This window comes from Paroedura picta, chromosome 16, assembly GCF_049243985.1.
Source record: "Paroedura picta isolate Pp20150507F chromosome 16, Ppicta_v3.0, whole genome shotgun sequence".
Lineage (NCBI taxonomy): Eukaryota > Metazoa > Chordata > Lepidosauria > Squamata > Gekkonidae > Paroedura > Paroedura picta.
The window spans coordinates 25,606,126-25,630,816 of record NC_135384.1 but is presented as its reverse complement, the minus strand read 5'-3'; the positions used below and the strand labels follow the sequence as shown (position 1 = coordinate 25,630,816).

Below are 24,691 nucleotides of genomic sequence, written 5' to 3'. Positions count from 1 at the left end.
CTCCTCCTGCCTTTACCACTCCTATGGCGGAAATAAGGGCAGGAGCTGAGAAGATAGCCTGGGTATTCCAGATCTGCATTGCCGATTTCAGGAAGAAATTTAGAGATCAGAACGAAATCTGATGCCCATTGTAGGCTCTGCATACATGTGGTTCGCTCCATACGAGCCTTTCTCCACTCTTTTACCATTGAGAAACCCCTGAGACATTCTTCAGGATATGAGAAACCCCAGAGGCGGCGCAATCATGCAGAATAGGGTTGGGAAGCAGAGCTGTGGACACGCCCATCCGGGGCCCATCCCCTTCCCACCCCCTCCAGGCCCCTCATTGGCCATTTGGGGAGGGAGGGACTTGTTGACATGACCTGTATATGGTCGTATCACCCGATCAATGTTTAACAAATTTAAACCATGTCCAAAAAATGAATTAACTCCCACCCATTCGGGAGACCTTGCTTCGTACGATGATCCCAGTGTCAAAACAGACATTCGGGGAGCAGCGTGTGCATGTTGGACAAAATCCAATCAGCATTACAGCTCTTAAATCCTAATTGATTTTAACAGGGGGGGGGGATTAAGCATCTGACGTTAATCTCTTTCTCTGAAATCAGTGGGACTTCAGAGCGTTTAACTTTGCCGGGTTGTAATCTTATTTTTTAAAGGGAAGTCACGGTTCTCAAAACAATCACATTTTGCACTTTGACCGGCTGCATTTCAAATGGTGCATTTTCCGGGGGGAGCGGGGGGGGGGGCGTGACTTCAGTTCTGAAAAGCAGATTCCTTTTCCGTTTCCAACCCCAGCAGTTTGGATAGGATAATTTGTTCAACCTGAAGTACAGGAAAATTGGCTATAAAAATATGCCTGGCATATTTCTGTGGGAGAGATTTAAGCACATATTTCACTCTCTGTGGGAATCACTGAGATTTTAAAAATGCATAATTTTGGCTGGATCATGCCTATATTCTATTTTATCTCCCAGAGCCTGTTTTAATGTTATGAAATTCTTGTGGCCATCTTGATGACTTTCAATCAGAAGAGTGCCTGGAGTTCCTTACTAGGAAGAAGAAGAAGAAGAAGAAGAGTTGGTTCTTATATGCCACTTTTCTTTCCCTGAAGGAGCCTCAAAGCGGCTTACAATCCCCTTCCCTTTCCTCTCCCCACAACAGACACCCTGAGAGGTGGCTGAGGCTGAGAGAGCCCTGAGATTACTGCTTGGCCGGAGTAGCTTTCTCAGTGCTGCGGTGAGCCCAAGGTCATCCGGCTGGCTGCATGTGGGGGAGCAGGGAATCAAACCTGGCTCACCACATTAGAAGTCCGCACTCCTAGCCATTCCTAACCCTACACCAGGCTGGCTCTCAGGAACCCAGGACTCGGTTCTCTGTTGCCCCCAAGAGATCTCCTGGGATTCTAACTGATCTCCAGGCAACAAGGAATCTATTCCCCCGCAGAAAATGGCCACGTTAGAAGGTGGACTTTATGGTAGTCTACCCCACTGAAGTCCCTCTCCTCCCCAAAACCCACCCTCCCCTCATCTCCAGCTATTTCCCAACCCTAGTTCTCAGGCATGCTGGGACCCAATTTGGATTGGGACTGGAATGTGTAAGAAGACAGAACTTAAGGTACTGTCTCACACCCTATTTTTGGAAAGCAGTGCCCCTAATCTGGGAAATTTACTTAAGCACACTTCCGCCCCATGTAGACACACTGCTGATGAGCTGGCAGTTGTGTGTGGGGTAGGGCTAGCATGCTCCGGCGCACTCCGAATGCACAGAGGGGTCATATGCCCAAAGCTCTGGAGACCACTTAATCCAGGCTGGGGTCTCTTGCTGGCTCTGGAAGGGTTTCTTGAATGGTCTGGAGTTAATTGATTGGTATATAGTATGATGGCTTCCATATTGAATGGGCCTGGAGAGGGTGGGAAGGGGAGGGGGCCGAAGGTCGGTGTGAGCACAGCTATGCGTCACTTCTGGGGTTTCTCAAAGCCTGAAGAAGGTTTCAGGGGCTTCTCAATGGTAAAAAAGTTGAGACAGCCTGACTTAATCCAGGCTGTCTTCTGTCATGGTGGCCCACGAAAAGTATAATTTACCCTTGGGATAATCTAGAGCAGGGGTAGTCAAACTGCGGCCCTCCAGATGTCCATGGACTACAATTCCCAGGAGCCCCTGCCAGCAAATGCTGGCAGGGGCTCGTGGGAATTGTAGTCCATGGACATCTGGAGGGCCGCAGTTTGACTACCCCTGATCTAGAGGAAAAGTTGGTTCATATATGCCCCTTTTCTTGACCAGAAGGACTCTCAAAGCGGCTTACAATCTACGTCCATGATTATTCGTTGACTGCCACGAATGTTTAACTCAAAAAAAGGACCCAGAATTCCTGAGAGGTCTGGCCCCTTCCGCAGTTCTTGTGGACAGCAAACACATTTTTACAATCTCAGCAGACCCCCCAAAGGCAGAACTTGTTTGATTCGCTGCAAAGGAGGACAAGCTGACTTCTTTGCAAATTTACACTGTCCCAGCCTGCCTCTGTGCCCTACAGCTCATTCCTAAACTCAGCGAAAAGCCTTCCCAGCACATCCATTCATTTGGCCTGAGCTTCATCAAATATATGGATTGGAGACGGGCCCCATGAAGGTCAGCAGTAAGTCTGCTATTTATTCTGAGCTTACTCCCAGAAAAAATGGCCTGAAGCTCCTTAATGGTTCTAACCAGGTTTGTTTGCCCAAAGTTCTTTCGATTGCTTCCTCAGGGATGGAAAAAAAACATTGCATACGAGATTTAATAGCAATGCTGATACATACTGAAGGCACCCAAGCCCGGAACACCAGACTAGCTGGCCGAGGGGACACATACAGAAGTTCAGCAGCACCGGAGAGATACTGGCTCTCTGCAGAAGTCCACATTTAAGAGTATGTTGCTGGGAGGTTCTCTCTCCTTCATTACTGATTGATTCATTAATGAGGGGCTGGCTTTCAAGGCCAGAACGCACCAAAGATGGTGTCCCTGCCCCTTTATTTTTCAGAAATTACACGTCACCTGAACTTCAGAGAGCCACCTTGGGGTCTCCTTCCCTCAAGCCCAGAAACTTTTCAAGGGGTCAGGACTTAATCGTAAAAGGCATGAATAAAAAAACAAGAGTGCTCCCAGGCATGTGCAAAACGGCCTTTCCTTTGGCAGGATGGAGGGTGCAGGTCTCCAATTCATGTCGAGGCCCTGGGCCTTTCCCCTGTCTCAAAACTTTTCTAGAGTAGTGTGGGGTAGAAAACTCACCACATTCTCATCATGGCTTCCTTCCTCTTCTTCCTGGCCGAGAAGATCTAACAATTTCTCCTTGATCAACTGCAAGAGAGGGGAGGCAGGGTTATGCTCTTGGTCCCAACAGAGCCTTGGTATGGCAAAAGAGAAATAGGCACTCTCTGACTGGCTTCTTCTCGTTCCCAGACAGCCCTACAGCAGGGGTGGTCAACCTGCGGTCCTCCAGATGTCCATGGACTACAATTCTTATGAACCCCTGCCAGCGTTTGCTGGCAGGGGCTCATGGGAATTGTAGTCCATGAACATCTGGAGGACCACAGGTTGACTACCCCTGCAATTCCCATGAACCCCTGCGCTTGCTGGCAGGGGCTCATGGGAATTGTAGTCCACGAACATCTGGAGGACCACAGGTTGACTACCCCTGCCCTACAGGACATGGACCCTTTCTTTTCACCATCTTCTTAGGCCCCGCTAGGGTTGCTAGGTCCTCACTGGCCACCAATGGGGTAGGGTGGGGAGATTTTGGGGTGGACAGGGATCGCAATGGGGCACAATGCAACAGAGTCCACCCTCCAGAGCATCTGTTTTCTCCAGGGGAACTGATCATTGTAGTCTTGATAAAACTGGAGCATGTCTGGGGGAGGGCAACAAAGATGGCGAGGGGTCTGGAGACCAAGACGTAGGAGGAAAGGTTGGTCTGTTTAGCCTGGAGAGGAGACAACTGAGAGGGGATCTGATAACCATCTTCAAGTATTTAAAAGGCTGCCATATAGAGCAGAGTTGTTCTCTCTTGCCCCAGTGGGACGGACCAGAACCAAGGGGATGAAATTAATGCAGGAGGAATTCCGTCTCAACATCCGGAAGAAGTTCCTGACAGTTAGAGCTGTTCCTCAGTGGAACAGGCTTCCTCGGGAGGTGGTGGGTTCTCCATCTGTGGACATTTTTAAACAGAAGCTGTATAGCCATCTGACGGAGAGGCTGATTCTGTGAAGGCTCAAGGGGGTGGCAGGTTACAGTGGATGAGCGATTGGGATGTGAGTGTCCTGCATAGTGCAGGGGGTTGGACTAGATGACTCAGGAGGTCCCTTCCAAATCTATGATTCTATGAGATGAGCCGCAATTCCAGGGGATCTCCAGATCCTGCCTGGAGGCTGGTATCCCCACACCCCACTCTATATCTTAGGCTCTGCAATGTTGCCCACATGCATTCAAGCCCATCTCTGCCAGCCATGAGCCCTGGGGGCATCATTCATGCTGTTGGCCAACTTGTCAAGTGCTAAGGGTCCCCCATGAACTGAAGGATATAAATCTGCCACACCCAGAGAGTCCCTTCTTGCCTCCTAGACAGGAAGAAGGTGAGGAGAGGGGACTTTCAAAAAGGCCAATGGCCCTTTGCCGTTTCATTTTGGTTTCCACTGCAAACGTTTTTAACCACTCTCAGAAGCCTCCTTGAAGCACAAGGGAGGGTGGGATATAAATGGTTTTAATAAACCATAAAAACGTAGAGTGGTTGACACAGATGGGGGACTTGGGAGCCCTTTCCCTCAATTTGGGAATGGGCATCTGAGAAGGATGGAGATTGGTGATCGTGTTCGCCTAATCGCTCAATGCTGCCTGTTTAGCCAAGCCTGGAGACAGGTTTGCTTAGCACAGAACTGACATAAGAAACCGAAATCAAGCACAGTATGAAGCCAAGGGAAATTTCTTCCATGGCTTAGAAATGACAAAACGGTGTGTAGAGAGGAGAAGACTTCCTTCTGGAGGACTTGACGTGCAGGTCATTATTCCAGGAGATCTCCACGCACCACCAGGAGGAGAGGAACCAAAATGTGGCCACGTAGCAAGTAAGTTGAACAAAAAAGATGAGGGAAAATATCTAAAGGAGAAATATTTGTGTCATCGAATAGCTCCAGTACAAGCAAAACTTGTCATCAAGAGCATAAGTCTTAGTTCTCCAACCATTCCTAGGAGATCAACTTGTTTTGGTTCAAGAATAAAAGAGATTTCCATCACGCTCATCGAGCTGCAGGAAGGGGCAGCTTGAGGGACATGACAGAACCCATTTCCAGTCCCGCAGACGAAGTCTGGCGAAAACAAATGGGTTGAGATCAGAGACTTACGGGGGATCCACCCCCTCGATGACATGTTTTGTTTGTACGGAAGCAGAAGCTGTTCGATGGCACGTTTCTCATTTATATTTTTCGCCTCACACAGACTCATCCTTTTCGTTTCACCACCTGGCAGTTGGCAACACAGCCTTTTATGTATTAACCTCATACAACTTGGTCTGAACAACTGTGGTAAAGTTTGAACTGACCTGACCTGACCTGAGCACATGAATTGAGCAGACCATGCATTTTTCCCTACAATTTGGGCTGGTGAACCACCTCTGACTAACGTCCCTTTAGCCTTTTCAGTCAGGATGAAGTCGAGACTCGCTCTACGTATATTATTATTGTTATTTTTAGATTTATTTCCCGCCTCTCCCGACAGGCTCGAGGCGGGTCACAACAACTAACCCCATTAAAATTCCCATTAAAACATCTATCTACTAACATGACGGCTAAAAATCCCATCCCTCCCCCAATTATCAAAGAGGTGAAGAGGAAAGGATATGGGGAGTAGTGTACACTCCGACTCCTGGGGGGGAGCGATGGCCCTGATTCGTTGACCCCAGCCTCAACCATAGGCCTGGTGGAAGAGCTCCGTTTTACAGGCCCTGCAGAAAGCTGACAAATCCCGCAGGGCCCGCAGATCACCCGGGAGCTCATTCCACCAGGTAGGGGCCAGGACCGAAAAGGCCCTGGCCCTGGTCGAGGCTAGGCGCGCTTCCTTCGGGCCGGGGACGACCAGCAGGTTCTCACCTGCAGAGTGCAAGGCCCTGCGGGGGGCATAAAGCGGTAGGTGGTCCCTCAGGTATGTGGGTCCCAACCCGTGTATGACCTTGAAGGTTAAAACCAAAACCTTGAACCTGATCCGGGCAGCAATAGGCAGCCAATACCATAAGACAGGTTCTTGTTGGGCTTTTGGAGGTACCAAACTGCGTCCACCCAGACCTCTTGGCTATCAGGGGGGATGTGAGGGGGGAAAGTGGGGTAGCCGAAAGAGCGGAGATGATTATGAGGGGACGGTGGGCCGTGGCCTGATGGTTCTGCTTGGGTTGAAGTTTGGAAACTTGTAGTCAGAAGTCAATCCTGACATTTAAACAGGCGCTGTGTTGAACAAACAGAACCAAACTGACTCAGAGTCTATCAGGGTCACCGGAAGAGGGGAAAGGCAGGAAGAGGCCTGTCACGGCAACCAGTATGTGTTTGATTGTTTACTAGCAAGGAAACCTGTTGTGTGAAAAAACACACAACGCCCTCCAGGAAACTGTTCTACAAGAATATTCTGCAACCGTAGGAATGCCACTGGGAATTCCAAATCCAGCGGAGGAAACGTTAAAGTGAGAGACAGTTGCATACAGTTACGTAACGCTCCTTGATGAATTGCTGTGTTATGTTTATGCTTTTAAGCACCGGATAAGCCTTTTCTACATGGTGTAAATAGCGATTGACTTGTGTTGTTGCTACACAGCACTAACAGGAGAGGCCAGGTATTAGGAGGGCCAAGCAAGACACATGTGTTCTCCTTCGCCTGCTACACTGGCAGCCGCCGGACCTCGCTGACGTCAGGCAAGAAAGGGCTGGCACGTACCTCGTAGATATAGTCGAATATTTCCAGAATGGTGAGGATGCTAGCACCGATAAAAAGGCCCATCTGGCCCCCGATATCACCTGGGGGAGAAGAGAAGAGCGCTGTGATGGACAGATTTTTAAAGCCATGTAAATGTCATCGATGTAATTGCAAGTGTGTGCTTTATTTATTGGTTTGTTTAAGCTGTCACGCCCTGCTCTTCGCCGCCCAATCGCCTTTCCCTTCCTCTCCCCACAACAGACACCCTGTGAGGTGGGGGAGGCCGAGAGAGCTCTGACAGGACTGCTCTGTGAGAGCAGCTCTGACAGGACTGTGACTAGCCCGAGGTCACGTGGCTGCATGTGGAGGAGCGGTGAATCCAAACCGGCCTCTGCTCTTAACCACGACACCACATTGGCTCTCCCTGCGAGCACGCTCGGGGCAGTTAACATAAAACTCATTCGTACAGAGATTATAAAAAGTCATAAAAACAGTCCCTAAGACCAGTCAGCAGTTATTAATGCAAGGTAAGAGTAAATGATCCCATGATTCACTGGCAGGGCCAGTGTGCACTTGTTCCTAAGTTCTAATGTCCAGTGGTGGTGCTTCATTGGTCATTTTGGCCTCAACTGTATTCTGGGCAGAAGAGTGTTGTGATGTCTGACAAATGGCCTTACCTTCCTCTGGGACACCTTTCCCAGAGCCCACCCAGTGCTTTTAGAATGTGGGAGGGGCTAGGTGGGCGTTTGGCTACCTGATAATGTCTAATCTTCCTCCCTGGCATTTTGTGCTTGGCTCCACTTCCTGTGGCAGCCACAACACTACCATGTGGCAGAATTCCAACAATGCCCACGGACTCAAAAAGGTGGGGGGAAATGCAAGGATTTCAGAAGCACCCTGTCCATTGGCTCACGGAATATGTTTCAGGCCAGTGTGCGTGTTCAGACTCAGCAGACCAGAGGAACAACTGTTCATTCGATCTGCCAGAGCCAGTCACGGCCCACTGTCCTGTGGTCGCCATCCTTCATGGGCATCTCCTGTGGCAGGGTGGCCACACTGCGGCTCTCCAGATGTCCATGGACTACGATTCCCATAAGGCTCATGGGAATTGTAGTCCATGGACATCTAGAGAGCCACAGTGTGGCCACCCCTGCCATCCTATGCTAAGGGATTTTTGAGGACTGGAGCATCATGGTCGGAGGTCAACTCCTAGCGGTTAAAACACTTTTTCTTTTTAGAAAGCCTGCTTTGTTTGCACAAATTTGTTCTCTAAATCTGGAGGAAGGCTTCTTCCTCACCAAGAGACCTGTGGGTTGGAAGTCTGCTGAAGGCCTGGGGCTCGAATTCCCATTCACAGCACCGCTAGGAGGTTAAAACCCCATCCGTGCTCTGAACGACTTGGAAAAACGCCAAGATACAGAGAGCTGCTCTGAAACCCAAATCCTGACATTAAAGAATAACAAGACGCAGCATTTTTATAGCCTGCTCAAAACACTTTGCTATTGCAATAGCCTTGGCGAATGCTCTGGAATTCTGTGCCTCCGCTGAGCTTGCAGGCCCAATTCAGATTGGGACTGTGCTGCACAGTGAAAAGGTCCTGAAGTCTTTCCGCCCCTCTATTTAGGTCACCCGAGGGGTCTAAAAATAATCCCTGGTTGTATATAACTGTCTAAAAATAGTCAAAAGTACTAAGTTATGTATCCCAGAAGCTTATTTCTGCAGCCTCAGAGGTCGCTTAAAGGCTATTTGGTTTTCAATCAATATGCTTAAATGACAACACGCCCTTTCATTCGGAACCTATCCAAATAATAGTGGGACGCTCATGAATAAGCCGAAACACGACTCAGACCTTTTCATATCCCCATTTTGGAAAACCCTGGAAGAAAGAGGTTCTGTTGCCCATCTAAGCAGCTTATTCCAGTGCTACCTGGAAAGTGGAGCATTTCAAAACTCCCCTCTCTGTAGTTTAAATCCTACAGTTTCTTTCTGGATCCTCGTGGAAAACAGGAAGCAATTTTATTCTCTGGTCTTACTTGAGCTGTTCTCTCTCTCTCTCTCTCTCTCTCTCTCTCTGTGTGTGTGTGTTAAGGGCCGTCAAGCAGGTTCCAGCTTATGGTGACCCAATGAATTAACGCTATCCAAAATGTCCAATCATTAATAGCTTTGTTCAGGTCTTGCAAACAGAGGGCCGTAGCTTCTTTGACCGAGCTAATCCATCTCAGGTTGGGTCTTCACCTTGTCTTGTTGCCTTCAACTGTTTCTTAGCACGATTGTCTTTCCCACTGACTCATGTCTTATATAACCTAAAATGCTGAAAAAATGCAATTTTTTTTGCTGCAGAAATGCAATTTCACCTCATCCACCCTTCATTAAAGCCCCACCCCACAACCCTCTCAGCTACCTGTTACCTTTGGCTCCTCATTCACACCTGTAACATTTCCTCTTGGAGCATTTGTAGCTTATTTGCAGCCTCTCCCAATTTTGGGCCACCCACGAATTAAATTATCCTAAGGAGATAAGCTGCCTTGTTGCTCAACATGACCTTGCAAATTTGGTTTCTCTTTCCTATGGGCCATGTGCTTCATTCTTCATCATCAGCCAAGTTTCATCTCTGCTATTCCATTCCAGCTCTGGCAGGCGGTCATTGGAAGGACCTCAGCCGGGGACCTTGGAGAGCTGCTGTCCAATCAGACCAGCTTTTCTCAACCAGAGTTTTATGAAACCCTGTGGTTTCTTGACGGGCTGGGAAGGGTTTCTCAAACGGGTCGGAGTTCATTAATTTTAAACATATTTTTAAAATTTGTTAAACATTTATCAGGTGATATGACCATATATAGTCGTCAACTTGCCCCCCCCTCCCAAAATGGCCAATGATGGGCCTGGAGGGGACAGGAAGGGGAGGGGCCCCAGGTGGGCGTGTCCACAGCTCTGCTTCCCAACCATATTCTGCATGATTGCACCAATTCTGGGGTTTCTCGAAGCCTGAAAAAAGTTTCAGGGGTTTCTCAATGTTAAAAAACGTTGAGAAAGGCTGGGGGGTATACAATACTGACTTTAATGGGCCGAAGGTTCAAGGGTCAGGATAAGGTAGCTTCATATGGTCCCAGGGACCGAAGCGAAGGATGAAGGGGCTTAGAAGCATCTTGGAGGCATCTTTCTCCTTCCCGTGCCTTTAAGTCTCACGGATATTCTCTGCACAGACGGGTACCGATATCACTGTTTGGAAAGGACAGGCTGGTATCCCCATGGCAACAGAGTGGATGTTTAAGCATAGCTTTTCAGCAGCCGCGGGACAAACAAACAGAAATTAAACTTGCCTTCCTTTCATCCAGACAACAGAAGGGTCTAAATAATGACTTTGACAAGGAGAGCAAGTGAAGCCACGTTCCACGTGATGGATGGAAAGCCAAAGTCTCGGAGACAGGTTGGGGGTGGAGGCAGAGGGAAAAACCTCCCCCCCCCATCCCCAACTCTGCTAAATTTGCCACAGAACTGAAATTAATATCTGGGAGGAGGGTGGAGGACCCACACAAATGCTCCTAAATGTATATTAAGAATTCTTCATCTTTAATGAAAAAAACCCTGAGTTATGCTGCTTTTTTGTGAAATGAAGTGTATTATAATAAGTTCCCTGAATCGATCCTCAACGTTATAGCCAACTAACAAGGATTTCAGATCTACCTTTTACAAAAAGGTACTCCTCAAAGACAAATTCTGAAAACAGTACCCTCTTTCTCAGATGTTCAGAAAACATGGGATGTCTGAAGGTATTTCTGGAGGCCCTGCTGTACTATGACTACCCCAAAACTGCAGAGATTTGGGAGGGTGTATGTAGGGGAGAGCCTTTCCAATGTCTTTTAGGTGATTTTTAAGTGCACATTAGTTATTATGAAGGGGGTAAACGGCTTACTTCAATTTTGTAATTTTTATTGTATTTTTGTGAAGAGAGATTTCAGCTGGTTATGTCGCCTACTTTGCATCTCGTCCTGTTGACTGGGAGAAAAGGGGGATTATAATAAACAGCTTGGGGGCTATAATACATTTTATTTTATCCATATAAATATAATGCACTGGTTGTCCCTAATTGTTCAAAATGGAAATTGAATCCTGCCCTTATGAAGAAGAAGAAGAGTTGGTTTTTATAGTTCACTTTTCTCTACCTGAAGGAGTCTCAAAGCGGCTTACATTCACCTTCCCTTTCCTCTCCCCACAACAGACAGCCTGTGAGGTGGGTGAGGCTGAGAGAACCCTGAGATTCCTGCTTGGTCAGAACAGCTTTATCAGTGCCGTGGCCAGCCCAAGGTCACCCAGATGGATGCGTGTGGAGGAGCGGGGAATCAAACCTGGCTCGCCAGATTAGAAGTCCACACTCCTAACCACCACACCAAGCTGGCTCGCAGAAAGAATTCAACATTAGGGAAAATGCAAAATGAAGCAGCTCAACAATGGGCCCAAACAGAACTGGTGATGGACTATGGCCGCTAGAACAGATTCAGGGTTGAGTTTGATCACTGATCTGAGCAGCAAGGAACCTCCCGTCTTACCGGTGGCTATGAAACTTTGATTGGCTTTTGGCTCTTGGCTTCCTTTTATCTCCTACACCAGGGATCCTCAACCGGGTACCCGTGGGTGCCAAGGTTGCCTTTCCTGGCACTCACTAAGTGGTTTTAGAAAGTGGGTCACTTTATGCCCAGCAAGGCTCCCGACTGGCCCTGGAAGATCTGATTGGCAGTGTGAATTTCCAAAATATTTCTTGGCAGCTGCTACCAGCACAGTGGGAGGGTTTTCACTGTGTGGCTGAAGATAAGCTGTCTGTATGCATTTAAAAAATATGTATTTAAGCAATATGCTTGTTTTGAAAGAACACAGAGCTTCTGCCTGAAACACTGAAGAGTTATTGTTGGAATTATTCATGACCTCACTCCCTGAGATTTTTTGTGGCTGGCTCCACCCCTAGAGGCAGCCATTTTGAGGTTGTGCCCTGTTCAGTGCCAGGATTCCAAGGCTGCCCACAGGCTCAGAACGGTTGGGGACTCTCTGTCCCCGGACTTCCCTTTCCCTGGAACCAAGTTCCAGCCCCAAGTTCCTGACTTATCTCCATCTTCCACCCATGATGTCCAGCTTATACACAGAGATGCATGCGTGACTTGTTTTTTTGGCTACTCACCAAGCAAAGCTGCCACCTCGTACGCTTTCTTCTGCTCAATGGTCTCATAGTTGAGGGCTTCAAAGAATATGTCCAACACAAGGATATTCTCCCTGCCGGGAAGAACGACTGAGAGTCAGGAAGGAGTCAAGAGCAAGATTCATAGAATCAGAGAACAGTAGAGCTGGAAGGGGCCCTACAGGCCATCTCGATGCAGGATCAGCCTAAAGCATCCAGGATAAGGATCTGGACAGCCACTGCTTGAAGCCGACCAGTGAGGGGGAGCGCCCCACCTCCTTAGCCCATTCCATGGCTGAACTATACTCATAGAATCCTAGAGTGGGAAGGGGCCATGCAGGCCATCTAGTCCCACCCCCTGCTCAATGCAGGATCAGCCTCAAGCATCCATGTTAAGCATCTGTCTAGCTGCTCATGGGGATTGTAATCCATGAACATCTGGAAAGCCACAGTTTAGCCACCTGTGCTCTTCAGGGGTTGCCATAAGTTGTCTGCAACTTGATGGCACATTCCTCTACCACCATATCGGAGGGGTAGATGGGATGGTGGGATAACCCAGTTGTGATGGAAATGGCATGCCAAGATTTTAAGAACCTAAAAAGGTTTTTTAGAGAAGGGACTGATATAAGCTGTTGTGTATTTGTTACTTATTGTGAGATCTCATGTATGCTACTTCCTAATGATAGAACACAGCCTGAGTGCATGCACACAAAAGCTTAGGCCTGGAATGAGACTTTATTGGTTTTAAAGGTGCCATGGGACTCAAACTTGGTTCTATTGCTTCAGTGGAAGCTAAGCAGGGTCAGCCCTGGTTGTAATCTGGAGGGGGGACTACCAAGGAATTCCGGGTTCATTCAGCAAACTCTGGCAAAGGCTAACCAACCTCTGGAAATCTCTTGCCTTGAAAAGCCCATTCGTCAGCTGTGGTTTGACGGTGAATGAAGAAAGAAAGAAATGACCCTTACGAAATGTATTTTTCCGACTTGTTGAACTTCTTCTCGAGGTACTTGGCTGAAGTCTTGCTGGGGATTTTGACCATGGACAGCTCCTTGTTGTAGCGGGTCAGGTTGCACGGTGTTTGGCACACACAATAACTGCTGTCCTTTTCACCAAGAAGGCCTGAAAAGTGAAGCAATTGAGAGAACCACATGGTGAACAATTGAGAGAACCACATGGTGGTGCATCTGGACAGGAAGGACGCTATGTTGTATTGGACCAAAGGTCCATCTTGGTCTCTCAAGAACAGCCAGGCCACAGGTTTTGGTGTTGCAGATTAGCATTCCAAATTCTTTTTAGCCATCAGAAGTATCAATGCTTATCTGCAGAAAACACAGATGTGGTTGCTCACGAAACTGAGAAAACTAAACACGATCCACAATGAGAAAATCCTTCGTTGGTTCACCACTCACCTAGCGCGGGCTCTGCACATTCTTTATACTGCTCCGGTGTGCAGAATGGAGCATCCCCTGAATAAAAAGAGGAAAACAATAAGGTAAAGGTAAAGGTATCCCCTGTACAAGCACCAGGTCATGTCTTGACCCTTGGGGTGACACCATCTAGCGTTTTCATGGCAGACTCAATACGGGGTGGTTTGCCAGTGCCTTCCCCAGTCATTACCGTTTACCCCCTAGCAAGCTGGGTACTCATTTTACCGACCTCGGAAGGATGGAAGGTTGAGTCAACCTTGAGCCGGCTGCTGGGATTGAACTCCCAGCCTCATGGGCAGAGCTTTCAGACTGCATTTCTGTTGCCTTACCACTCTGCGCCACAAGAGGCCCATTTGAGGAAAACAATAGACACAGCCTATTTTTATGTGAGGTTTGCAAAGGTTATAGAGATCTGTACAAAAACGGGATTTGCCCCTGAGTCCCCCGACATGCATGGAAATGACCAAAAAAAGAAAAGTGCTCCCACCCACGTTCAATCATTGGCACAAAAATGTGATTTGCCAACTGGTCCCCCAACACACACACACAAATAACAAACAGAAAAACACCACCCTGCACATTCAATGCAGACATTGAAACCTTTAGAGCTGCCAGTTGGGAAAGCTCTGCCTTCGGTTTGATGAAATGAGATCTCCCCAGCAGCGATTGGCTTATTTACGAAGCCACTAAGAAATGTTTACGAAATATTTTAGAACATACCACCAAGCGCACTTGGCACAGGGGCCAGATCAGGTTGTGGGTGGGAAGGGATGCAGAGAAAGGGCAAAGGGCTCTCTCATTTACACAATTTTAGTCAGCTTTTAGACCGGAGCGGGCCAGCTGTTTGAGTGTGAAAAAGGGTGACACTTTATAAGAGCTTTTCAAGTGGGCTATATGACTTCAGTAGGTTGCATTGGCCTCTCTCAGAAAGCAGATCTGGCTCCAATCCAACACAATTTTCCTTGGTGGGGAAAGTTATTAAATGGGCAGAGCAGGGATTCCCAACCAAGGGTCCGTGGACCCCTTGGGGGTCCGCAGCCTTTTCCCTCCTGCCTTCATGGACTCAGCCACAAGCTAGGAAACCAGCTGGGAGTGAGCTCTCTCATGGTTTCTGCACCTGGGAGGGGGTGCAGCCTGCAAGCCTCCTCCCACCTTAAACCACTTCCTGGCTCCCCCCCCCCCCCGCTCACTCCTCCGGAAACCTGCCCGTTAACGGGGGCGGTGATGTCACTTCCGGGGGTGTGGCAGGGAGGCGTGGCCAGGTGGCACCATTCCCGAGGCTCCTAGAAGCCTGAAAAATTGTTCCAGGAGCCCCTCTGTGGTCCAAAGGTTGGAAAAGGCTGGAGAAGAGGCTGGACACACTTATAGCTCCATCCAGATATCTCAGCTAGTGATGGGGACAAGACAGTCTTTTCAAAAGCTGCTCATTTCGAGCTGCGGTGAGTTCTGAGAAGACACTGGAGCCTTTTCAAGGCTAGTCCAATGTTTAATGATGAAAGTCAAGCTGGAGCGGCTTTAATGTGCTTTTAAAAAAAGAAAAAAGACAAAGGGAATCACTCTTTGAGCTTTTGCATTTGTCCTGATTATGGAGCTACAGGGAAGCAGAGGGGACCCCCCCCCCCCGCAAATCCTGGTTATCGGGGAACAATAACGGAACCGCCCCCATAACCTCAACAAGGCGGAGAAGGCTGCGGCCTGATTCCTCAAGGGAAAAAGGCACGCGTTAGGCTTCCTCCGAGCCTGTGGCAGCTCATCTCCGAAGACCCACCGGGCATGTGAACCATCCGGCAATTGCAGTTCTCGACCACGTAGCGGGTCTCGCAGTCGATCCTGCAGGCAGTGATGCTGTAGACGGGGAAGAAGTCCAGGCCGTAGTCGGAGGAGCGGCACTCGCCCCACGGAGGGGGAAGGTACGTCAGCTGCGGGGGAAAGGGAGGGACAGCCCGGTCAGCAGGGGTCGAAAAGGCATTTCCCACTCCCTAGGAAATTCATCTCGGAAACAGGACACCTGGGAAACCCCCCTCCCGACACTGGCCACATGGATTCCTAGCTGAATGTTGCTGGCACAGTTCTTTCAACAATTCCAGTGCGATTCGAAACACTCTTTTTGGATGGGGGTCCCACTGAATTCAGTGAGAACTGCTTAAAACGGCAGCTTTGAGCTCAGACAGAAGATTAGAGGAAGAAGAGTTGGTTTTACACCCCTGTCTCTTTTTCACTATCTGCAGGAGTCTCAAAGCTGCTTACAATAACCTTTCATTATTCTCCCTGCAATGGACATGTTCTGAGGTAGGTAGGGCTGAGAGAGCTCTGGAAGAACTGCTCTGTGAGAAGAAGAGTTGGGTTTTAAGCCCAGCTTTTAACTACCGAAAGGAGTCTCAAAGCAGCTTACAGGGGACTTCCCTTCCTCTCCCCAAAACCGATTTCCTTAAAACTGCAGTTTTGAGCACAGACCAAAGATCAGAAGAAGAGTTGGTTCTTATATCCCACTTTTCACAATCTGAAGAAGTCTCAAAGCAGTTTACAATCACTGTTCCTTCCTCTCCCCACAACAGATACCCTGTGATGTAGCTGGGGCTGAGAGAGCTCTGACAGAACTGCTCTTCAAGAACAGATCTAGCAGAACTGGGACTAGCCCAAGGTCTCCCAACTGGCTTAAAACTACAGCTTTGAGTCCAGACTGAAGATCAGAAGAAGAGTTGGTTCTTATATCCTACTTTTCACTATCTGAAGGAGTCTCAAAGTGGCTTAAAATCACCATCCCTTCCTCTCCCCACAACAGGCACCCTGTGAGGTGGCTGAGATGGAGAAAGCTCTGAGAGAACCATAACAAGCCCAGGGTCGCCAAGCTCGCTGCATGCAGAGGAGCGGGGATTCAAACCTGGCCGCCACTCTTATCTACCCCACCGCTGCCTCGTTCAACTCAGAGACGAGAAACTGCACTTTCAGCCTGCCGGGGGATCATGTAGGGCGGGGAGAAGAGCCTTAATCCTTCAAACTTCAGCTTTTTAGATTTCCTATTTATATAGACAGAATAAGCATCGCTTGTATTCATTTCATCCCCCAAGGAGAGTAAGAATTGCCCAGCAGTACCAAGAATGTTTGCAGATGGGACAGTAAAACTTTTTAAGGGACTAACACAGTAAAATGTTTTGCACAGCACAAAGTAAAACTTTTAAGGGGCTTTCTTTGTTAGGAAGATGCCAGCAAACTATGCTTATTATGCATTAGGGAAGAAAACATACTGAAATGAAGATGATGGGAAATATGTGCTTTATATAAGAGTACTCTGAAATGGCTGGGCACATTATACCCGACTTGCTATTACGTTTAACCCCCCTCCTGAGTTTTCAAATTACTCCTGGTCCCAAAACAACAACAAAAGTACTACAGCTACCACCAAATCAGACTTGTGCACAGGCATTTTAAGAAAGGGGTTGTCTACAACACGTTCCAGAACCTTTACGACACTTCTCAATAAGTTCTTCCTCACTTAAAAACAAAATTAAACTCTTTCCCTATTATTTTTCTATCCCGTATCGTTGTTAATAGATTCTCAGTGATTCGATGAGTAGCTTATTGTGTTATTTCTTTTAGTTGATCTTTGTGGAGGGGGGGACTAATACCCCGGCACACCCCACTGCGCTTGTGTGCGGCCTTGCTCCGAAGCAATCTCTTGCACAATCTGAAATGAAGCATCTCACATGCAGGTTCAAAATGCCAGTCCTCCCCGACTTAAATTCAGCTCTATGAATAAAAGAGCGAATTCCCCCCAACTTTTAAATCACCGGGCTTGGCGAGAAAGGAGATCTGCACCAAAGGCCATCATGAGACCCCCCATCAACATCTGGCAGCAGGAACAGGCCAAAGGTCGAAGTTTGGGGGCGTTCTCGGGGACACCCCTCAGGGGGAGAGCAGAGAATGTCCCTGTGACATGACAGAGAGCCGTCGGAGGACTGCATGCCTCATTTGCATCCCGTCATCAAGATAATGGTGCGGCATCTGCTGTCATTTAGTCATCTGGAGTCGGGGAGCGTCCCCCATATGTTGCAGACGCTACGAGAAGAGAGACTCAACAATCGTCATCTCCGATGACCTCGGCGTCTGCTGCAGCTCCGCGTCTAACGGAGTCTTCGTGGTTGCTTCAGTCGCCGTGTGCCGCCGCGGAGGTGACGGGATGGGAAATGATGGGGCGATCACCATCTCCGTTTTCGGCGCTTCTCACGCTTAGCTAGCCTTGGCGCGGAGCCATATCCCTTCCGAGGCGGCCTCTGACGTCAGCGAGGAAAGCACAGCCGGGATGCTTAATTGCATCCTCCTCCAAGGTCCCTCGAGTGACAGAGGTGGTCAAAGCTGGCATTGCTCTTGCAGAAACACGCCGATTCAAGGCAGGGTGCGCGTCTACTCCAGTTTACGGTCCAGGGACACAGTTCCTGGAGGGGCAGCGGGCGCCAACGGTCAGCTCTGTTGGCCAAGCAAGGCCCAGGCTCCTTGCATTTACACCAAGCCTAGTGTCTCCAGCGGAGGGCAACAGAAACGGTGAGGAGGTTGGAGACCAAGACTTTTGAGGAATAGTTGAGGGCTCTTGGTCTGTTTAGCCTGGAGAGGCGTAATCATTCGTTTGGGTTAAACTCTTGGGGGGAAGACAGTAAAGAAAACAAGAAGATGAAGATGAAATAATAATGAACAGATGCATTCCCAATTGTAGAACCTGACCTTGGGTGGTCGAGAAGGGTGAGTTTAGTTTTTTTCACTTGCTGCCTTGTCACCTTTAGAAATTGGAATTAGGGGTGTTTATGGGTTTTATTGTGTTTTTATTCTTTTATTATGTGAACCGCCATGAGACCAATCAGGAACGGCGGTATATAAATTTAAATAATAAATAAATAAATGAATAAAAGAGAACCCGGTGAAATGGGAATTTCCAGTCCATACTTATAGGAAAACGACAAATCTGCCAAAAATTGGGGAGAAATGGGCAGCCTCACCAAAAGAGAGCTTAGAAGGAAAAGGTGTCCTGCTTCCGCAGAATGCCAGCTGATTGCCAAAGGCTTGGAGAGGGGAAATCTTTTGCCCAAGGCCAAGGAATATTCCCTGATCCATGGGCCAGAGTGGGCCATGCCACTTCTTACAGCTCTCATGTCTTTTGGAAGAAGACCGATCGCTACAGTTCTGACATCAACCGGAGAGGGCAATTTGGAAACGATAAAAATGAATCATTCCAGCATCGTCGTGGCACACCAGCAAGTCCACACGAATCGTCTCAGAAATCTTTCTGATAATGCTTTCAGTTCATTCAGTCTCACGCGAACACAGGAAACTGCTTTATACAGAATCGGATCATTGATCCATCAAGGTCGGTGCTGTCTGCTCAGACTAGAATCAGTTCCCCAGGGTCTCAGTCAGAGGAATGTCTTTCACGTCACCTTCGGCTAGGCCTTTCTTTAAACTGGAGATGCTAGAGGCCGTTGGGTCCCAAGATCCCCTTTGCTGTGCTCAAGGAAGGATGAGGCTGCAAGCAGCCACTTATTAATATTTCTGGTATACTTAAAGCTAGGATGCTTAGGCCAGGGAGCCTACCCAGAAATCTTTGCGTATCAGAAATAGGTCAATGCTGGCTCTACGTGAGGCCAGTCACATCCAAGAGAAGTTCTGACTTTCCCAGGAGTGATGCAATTAATCAGCACAAAGGAAGGTCTGGGCCATTAGCTTTTCATTAACCCTGCGAGGACGTGGACCAAGATTCTTCGGCATTTAGCAGGTGGCTAATCCCCTCAACGGCTCTCAAACACCTGAAGTCTCGTTTCCCCTTAATGTCTTTTCCAGATGGTTTCTCCATCCTTAATTGCTGGGCCGGCAAGCTACCATTGATTAGGTCGGCCTTTCTTGACTATTTTACCATTGAGAAGCCCCTGAAACGTTCTTCAGGCTTCAAGAAACCTCGGAAGTGGTGCGATCATGCAGAATCTGGTTGGGAAGCAGAGCTATGTTCCCGCTTACCCAGGGCCCTCCCTGTCCCACCCCCTCCAGGCCCATCATTGGCCATTTTGGGGTGGGAGGGGTTTCAACATGACCATTTAAGGTCATATCACCTGATCAATGTTTAACACATTTTAAAAAAATATATCAAACATTAACTCCCACCCATTCAGGAAACCCTTCCAGGGCTGTCAAGAAACCTCAGGGTTTCACAAAATCTTAACTGAGCAAGCCTCAATTCGGTGGCCCGTCACACCTAAGACATCCATTCAAGCCAAAATACAAATATGAACAACACTTATGGAACTCCCTTTTTTGTTAAGTCAGCACCGGAGGTTTCCCAAAAGGCAAATTTGAAGCTTCTTTGTCAAAAACTGGTTTACTCATTAGCAAAGTCTCTACTTCTTTGGCTCACATTGGCAGCTAATCCAAACATATTTTCTGAGATGCTAATCACTCAAACCTGGCCCCAAGGATACATTTTTGGCTATAAAAACACTCCCTTTGGCTCAGTCCAGTGCGGTGTAATTTTGAATAAACAGGAGGAGCATTCTCACTCGTTACCACCTGTCGCAATGGAAAGTCTCCTAGAATGGCTATTTTCCCCATCATACATTCAGGTCTGGTTTAGGTAACAGAACCTGGGACATTCTGCATGCTAAGAAGAGGCCCTTCCTGTAAGCCACAGATGAGCCCTAGACTGGGTATATTCAAGGCTTCTCAGCACCACCTGGGAACTGGGCAACTTTATCAAGATTTGAACTCTGAACTTCCCAGGCAACAAGTCAGATTCACTGCCACTATGCTAGAAATTGTAAGGTAAAGGTAAAGGTATCCCCTGTGCAAGCACCGAGTCATGTCAGACCCTTGGGGTGACGCCCTCTAGCGTTTTCTTGGCAGACTCAATACAGGGTGGTTTGCCGTACTGGTGGGCTATAAGTGTATGGGTACTAATGGGCTGCACATTCAAATAGCAGCTCCTCGGGATCATTTCAGGCCAAGGAAACAATGGAGGGTGGGTGAGAGCTGAAGCCAATCCTCCCCACAATCTGAATCTGGCCCCTACACACCCAGGAATTAAGTGTCAAGCTTGGAACTCCCAGAACCTGTCTGCTGACAGGACAAACTGAGGACATGAGGACTTTGTAGTAGAAGAAGAGTTGGTTCTTATATGCCACTTTTCTATACCTGAAGGAGTCTTTAAGCGGCTTATAGTCAGAACAGCTCTATCAGTGCTGTGGCAAGCCCAAGGTCACCCAGCTGGCTGCATGTGGGGGAGCAGGAAATCAAACCCAGCAAACGCTGGCAGGGGCTCCTGGGAATTGTAGTCCATGGACATCTGGAGGGCCGCAGTTTGACTACCCCTGTTCTAAGATATGTAATATCTAGGAACACCACTCTCAGCTACTGCTTTACTTTGCACAGAGAGTGCATCTCATGTGTGTCAGAAAAAACACAGATTGGTTCTGGGGTCCCCAAGCCGTATCCTTAATCATTGTTCCTCATGCCTTCAACGGGCAACCACCAGTCCTGTTCATTTCCCTTGCAAGCCAAACACTTCTCCAAAAACTGTTTCAGGCTGGGAAAATGGCGAGAGAGGGGGTGGAATGCCGCTACCCCCTTCTCCACACATGGTACAGTCCTGATCCACAAGGCGAGGGAGCTGACCCCTGACCATCGTGTCTAAATCGGCAATACCATCTGGGTCAAAGGGGGCAACGCTGTTCCCCATTCCCTCGGGCATCCGATATTTTTCTTCCGCGGCTGTTTACGGTTTCCATGCTGTGCCGACGTGTGGCAGGATGACACCCCGAGGCACGTTTCAGCCACCCCACCCGATATTGCCCAAACGGCATCTCTAACCTGTTGCTTAATTGACGCCTCTTAAATTTTTATGGCTGAGCTGGCAGCAAGGGCTGTTTTCGGGAAGCTTTCCTTTGCACAGAGGTACGGTGTTGACAAGTTATACAACATCGATCCCAGAATTTATGATTTTGAGCAGCTCCTGTCTCTCCAGCTGGTGTGCACAGGCAGGTTCTGTTGGGTTTTCCCAGTGCTTTTGTCCTGGAAGTAGTACAGGCTGTGTGGCTTGTTTCGGGAGTCGGTGGACAGAAACTGGGCTGGGCGAAACAAGAGGGTGTCTCATGTGAGGATGCAGCTCCTGCTGAGAACTTGTAGTCCTTCTCCCCCCATTATAAAGTGATAAGGACACACTGTGCTGGAGATACCCAGCCATGGCTCTCCTCCTGGTTCAGCAAGCCCTTTGCTGGCAGAAGCGTCCCTTGGGGAAATGATGCACTCAGAATGCTGGAAGGAACAAGGTTGCCCTATTAATGGAGTCTCGGTTTTACTGCACGGGCTTCTCATTTTGGTAATCCAGATTTCACATTGTGTATGATACGTGAATGGGCTTTTTTAAATGCGGTGTTTTCTAAATTTCTTTCTTTTTTTTTTGCAAAATGGCTTGATTGCATCGTTTGCTACACGTCTTGTCGCTTGTATGGCATTGCCTTAAGATTTTGGGATCCGCTTTGAGGTTTGGTGAGAATGAAGTTGTTGAAGTCACTAATTAAATAAATATTTCCTTCAATGTGAGAGGGATAACCCTCAAAGGTTTTCAGTGGAAGGAGTTCCTAATCCTGTGTCGCCTTGCTTCTTCTCCCCTTGTTTCTGCATTTGCTTGACCCAACATTACTAGAGACTGATGCATGGGAAATTCCTGTGTGCAGGAAACCTCCCCAACAACCAAACCAACTCTTTCCTAGCAATCAAAAAAACCCAACAACCAATTAACTAAATTAGAAGCAACTACAGAGTAGCCCGAAGAGATCAGGGCACTTCCTGAACGACCACAATCCCGAAGGGCATGTGAAAGGGAGCTCCTCTACCAGGCATTTGGTTCAGGCTGGCCAATTCAATAACATCTGCTGGTCCCCCAAACACCCCCTTCATGATCTGAGCCATGGCTTCATGTTAAAAGTTGAGAGCTGTGCGCAGCGGTGTCCGAATCGGCCTGGAACGGCGCACAACCCTAGATGTCACACTGCGAATCTGTTCCAATGTTTTGTTTTCATTTGTTCCGTTCAACTTTGGAACCACGGTTACGTGACTGTCACTAGATTTCCATGTATACTCATAACGTTTTATGTAAACCGCCCCGAAGGCTTATGGGAGGGCAGTCTAGAAATCCAACAAATAAATAAATAAACCTGGCTCTGCAGAGCAGAAGCCAACGCTCTTAACAAGGACACCACGCTGGCTCTCTGCCACTCTCCGGGCATTCCACAACAAAACAAAAACAACATTATTCAAGAGGGTTTCCTAAGCAGGCATTGGGGCATTCCTGAACGAAATGATTTATAAAGTTATTTGGACAAATTATTGGAGACAGGCTTATAGGAACGTGTGTAGTCTGCTGCAAATTGGATCACATCGTGTAATCTCGTATCCTTTAATGTGTTACGTTAACACATTACGCCGTCCTTCAGTTTATTCAGTGTGCCGTCCTGCCAATTGTATTGACTTAGTCAGTGTAATCTGCCTTGAATCCCAGCCAGAAAGGCAGACGATAAATAACAGACATAAATAACAGAAAATTCTCACCAAATCCCCAGGGCAGTTGGATGTATCTCAAAGCCAGGCAAGTTTGCAGAGCTGGTTGCCACTTTTTTGTTGACCCCCCCCCCCCCAGACCCTTACCCCACTGACTTAGGCAGGCCTGGGGGTGGATTTTTAAGAGGGGGGAGGTTTACAATACATACAATACTTCTGATTTAGGTCTTGCTCCCTCCCCTTGAAAGTTTCTCAATTCATGCAGAGGATTTACGGTTGAAACTTTTGCAGCATCCTGATGTGTAAGCAGAATTCATCACTTTTAAATAACGTGAGCAGCTAATGATGGTGTATTTCTTATGAACTAGTTTTTATACATATGTTGCATTGTTTTTTTATTTTTCTTCTTACATACATATATACACACACAATATATACATATAAGAAGTTGTGCACAGTATTTACTTAGAAGAGGAGTCTCATACCAGAATTTTAATTTGCTATTTTTTTTTCTTATGTTATGCTGGAATCTTATTGGTCAATGATCATATCAAATAAAGTGCATGTCGAAGTGTTCTTTGTCCTGGAAAATAAACTTCGGAGTCATTTTGCCCAAATCCCGAGTTTTGCCTATTTTGGGGGGAATTCACTGCAGTTCAGGACATTAGCATGGAAAATGTTGCATTTTTAATCCACTATATAAATATGGTTTGATTCTGTTTTTGCTGTTTTTAAGACTCTGATCCACCCAAAGCCATGGGGTGGCTTATAGGTGCTGTCACAGCTGACTTATGGGAACCTCAACAAGGGGCTTTAAAGACAAGCAGAAGTGGTTGGCCATGGCCTTCCTCTGCAGAGCCTTCCTTGGTGGTCTCTCCTCCAAGTACTCTCCCTGCCTAGCAAGGGGCTTTCAAGGCAAGTGAGAGGCAGAGGGGGTTGGCCATGGCCTTCCTCTGCAGAGCCTTCCTTGGTGGTCTCCCATCCAAGTACTCTCCCTGCCTAGCAAGGGGCTTTCAAGGCAAGTGAGAGGCAGAGGTGGTTGGCCATGGCCTTCCTCTGCAGAGCCTTCCTTGGTGGTCTCCCATCAAAGTACTGACTCCAAGATCTCATGAGATCTGTTGGGACCCTCTGTGAAAAGCTCTGTTCTTACTATTCGTTTCCTTGGTACCTCCTTCCCTGCACACACCCCCCCCCTTCTTTCTTCCATGTGGTTCTCACCCTTTCCTTGTCCACCTTGCTCTGTCCTGCAGCTTGTCTCTTCACCTCCCCATTCAAAGCCTTTCGTGGATCGCTCCAGCCACGCTCCATCTGCTCCCCCAACAGCCGGGCAATTCTCCCCTCTCCCCTCTCCCGTCTTGCAGGCATGCCGTTTTTATGAACGCTGCTGAACACGTTTCCTCGAGCCCCAAAAGCGAACTCCCCGTGCCAAACAGCTGAACAGTCTCCCGTAATCGGTCCTAATTGGGACTGGGAAGATCTCCTCTGCCCTCCCAACTCATTTCCAAACTGTCGGTATGAAACCCTGCAAGACGACACGCAGTTAAAGGATACGGATTCCAAAAGTGTGTTCGGGGAACGAGGACAGACAGCGAAAGTAATTAGCGGAGACTTGTACATCTCCAAATGTTTGAGGATTAAATTAGCA

General features: G+C 48.0%; 1 protein-coding gene and 1 long non-coding RNA gene across 3 annotated transcripts in view; one reads left to right on the top strand and one right to left on the bottom strand.

The window, feature by feature from the left end:
* The window catches only part of LOC143825567 (uncharacterized), a 42,899-nt gene extending 35,822 nt beyond the window's left edge, over nucleotides 1–7,077 (top strand). Inside the window, exon 3 of the long non-coding RNA XR_013226961.1 lies at nucleotides 6,826–7,077. This is a non-coding gene — a long non-coding RNA (uncharacterized LOC143825567). The remainder of the gene's footprint in view (nucleotides 1–6,825) is intronic.
* Nucleotides 1–24,691, bottom strand: part of ASIC2 (acid sensing ion channel subunit 2) — a 399,189-nt gene that overhangs the window by 1,269 nt on the left and 373,229 nt on the right. For both annotated transcript variants that reach the window (XR_013226960.1, XM_077313633.1), the window contains exons 4-9: nucleotides 15,284–15,434; nucleotides 13,498–13,554; nucleotides 13,054–13,207; nucleotides 12,092–12,183; nucleotides 6,946–7,025; nucleotides 3,265–3,333 (exon numbers count right to left, since the gene is read on the bottom strand). Coding sequence is in view for 1 of the 2 variants with exons in the window: in XM_077313633.1 (XP_077169748.1) it covers nucleotides 3,265–3,333; nucleotides 6,946–7,025; nucleotides 12,092–12,183; nucleotides 13,054–13,207; nucleotides 13,498–13,554; nucleotides 15,284–15,434 (603 nt within the window). In the remaining variant the exon portion in view is untranslated. The remainder of the gene's footprint in view (nucleotides 1–3,264; nucleotides 3,334–6,945; nucleotides 7,026–12,091; nucleotides 12,184–13,053; nucleotides 13,208–13,497; nucleotides 13,555–15,283; nucleotides 15,435–24,691) is intronic.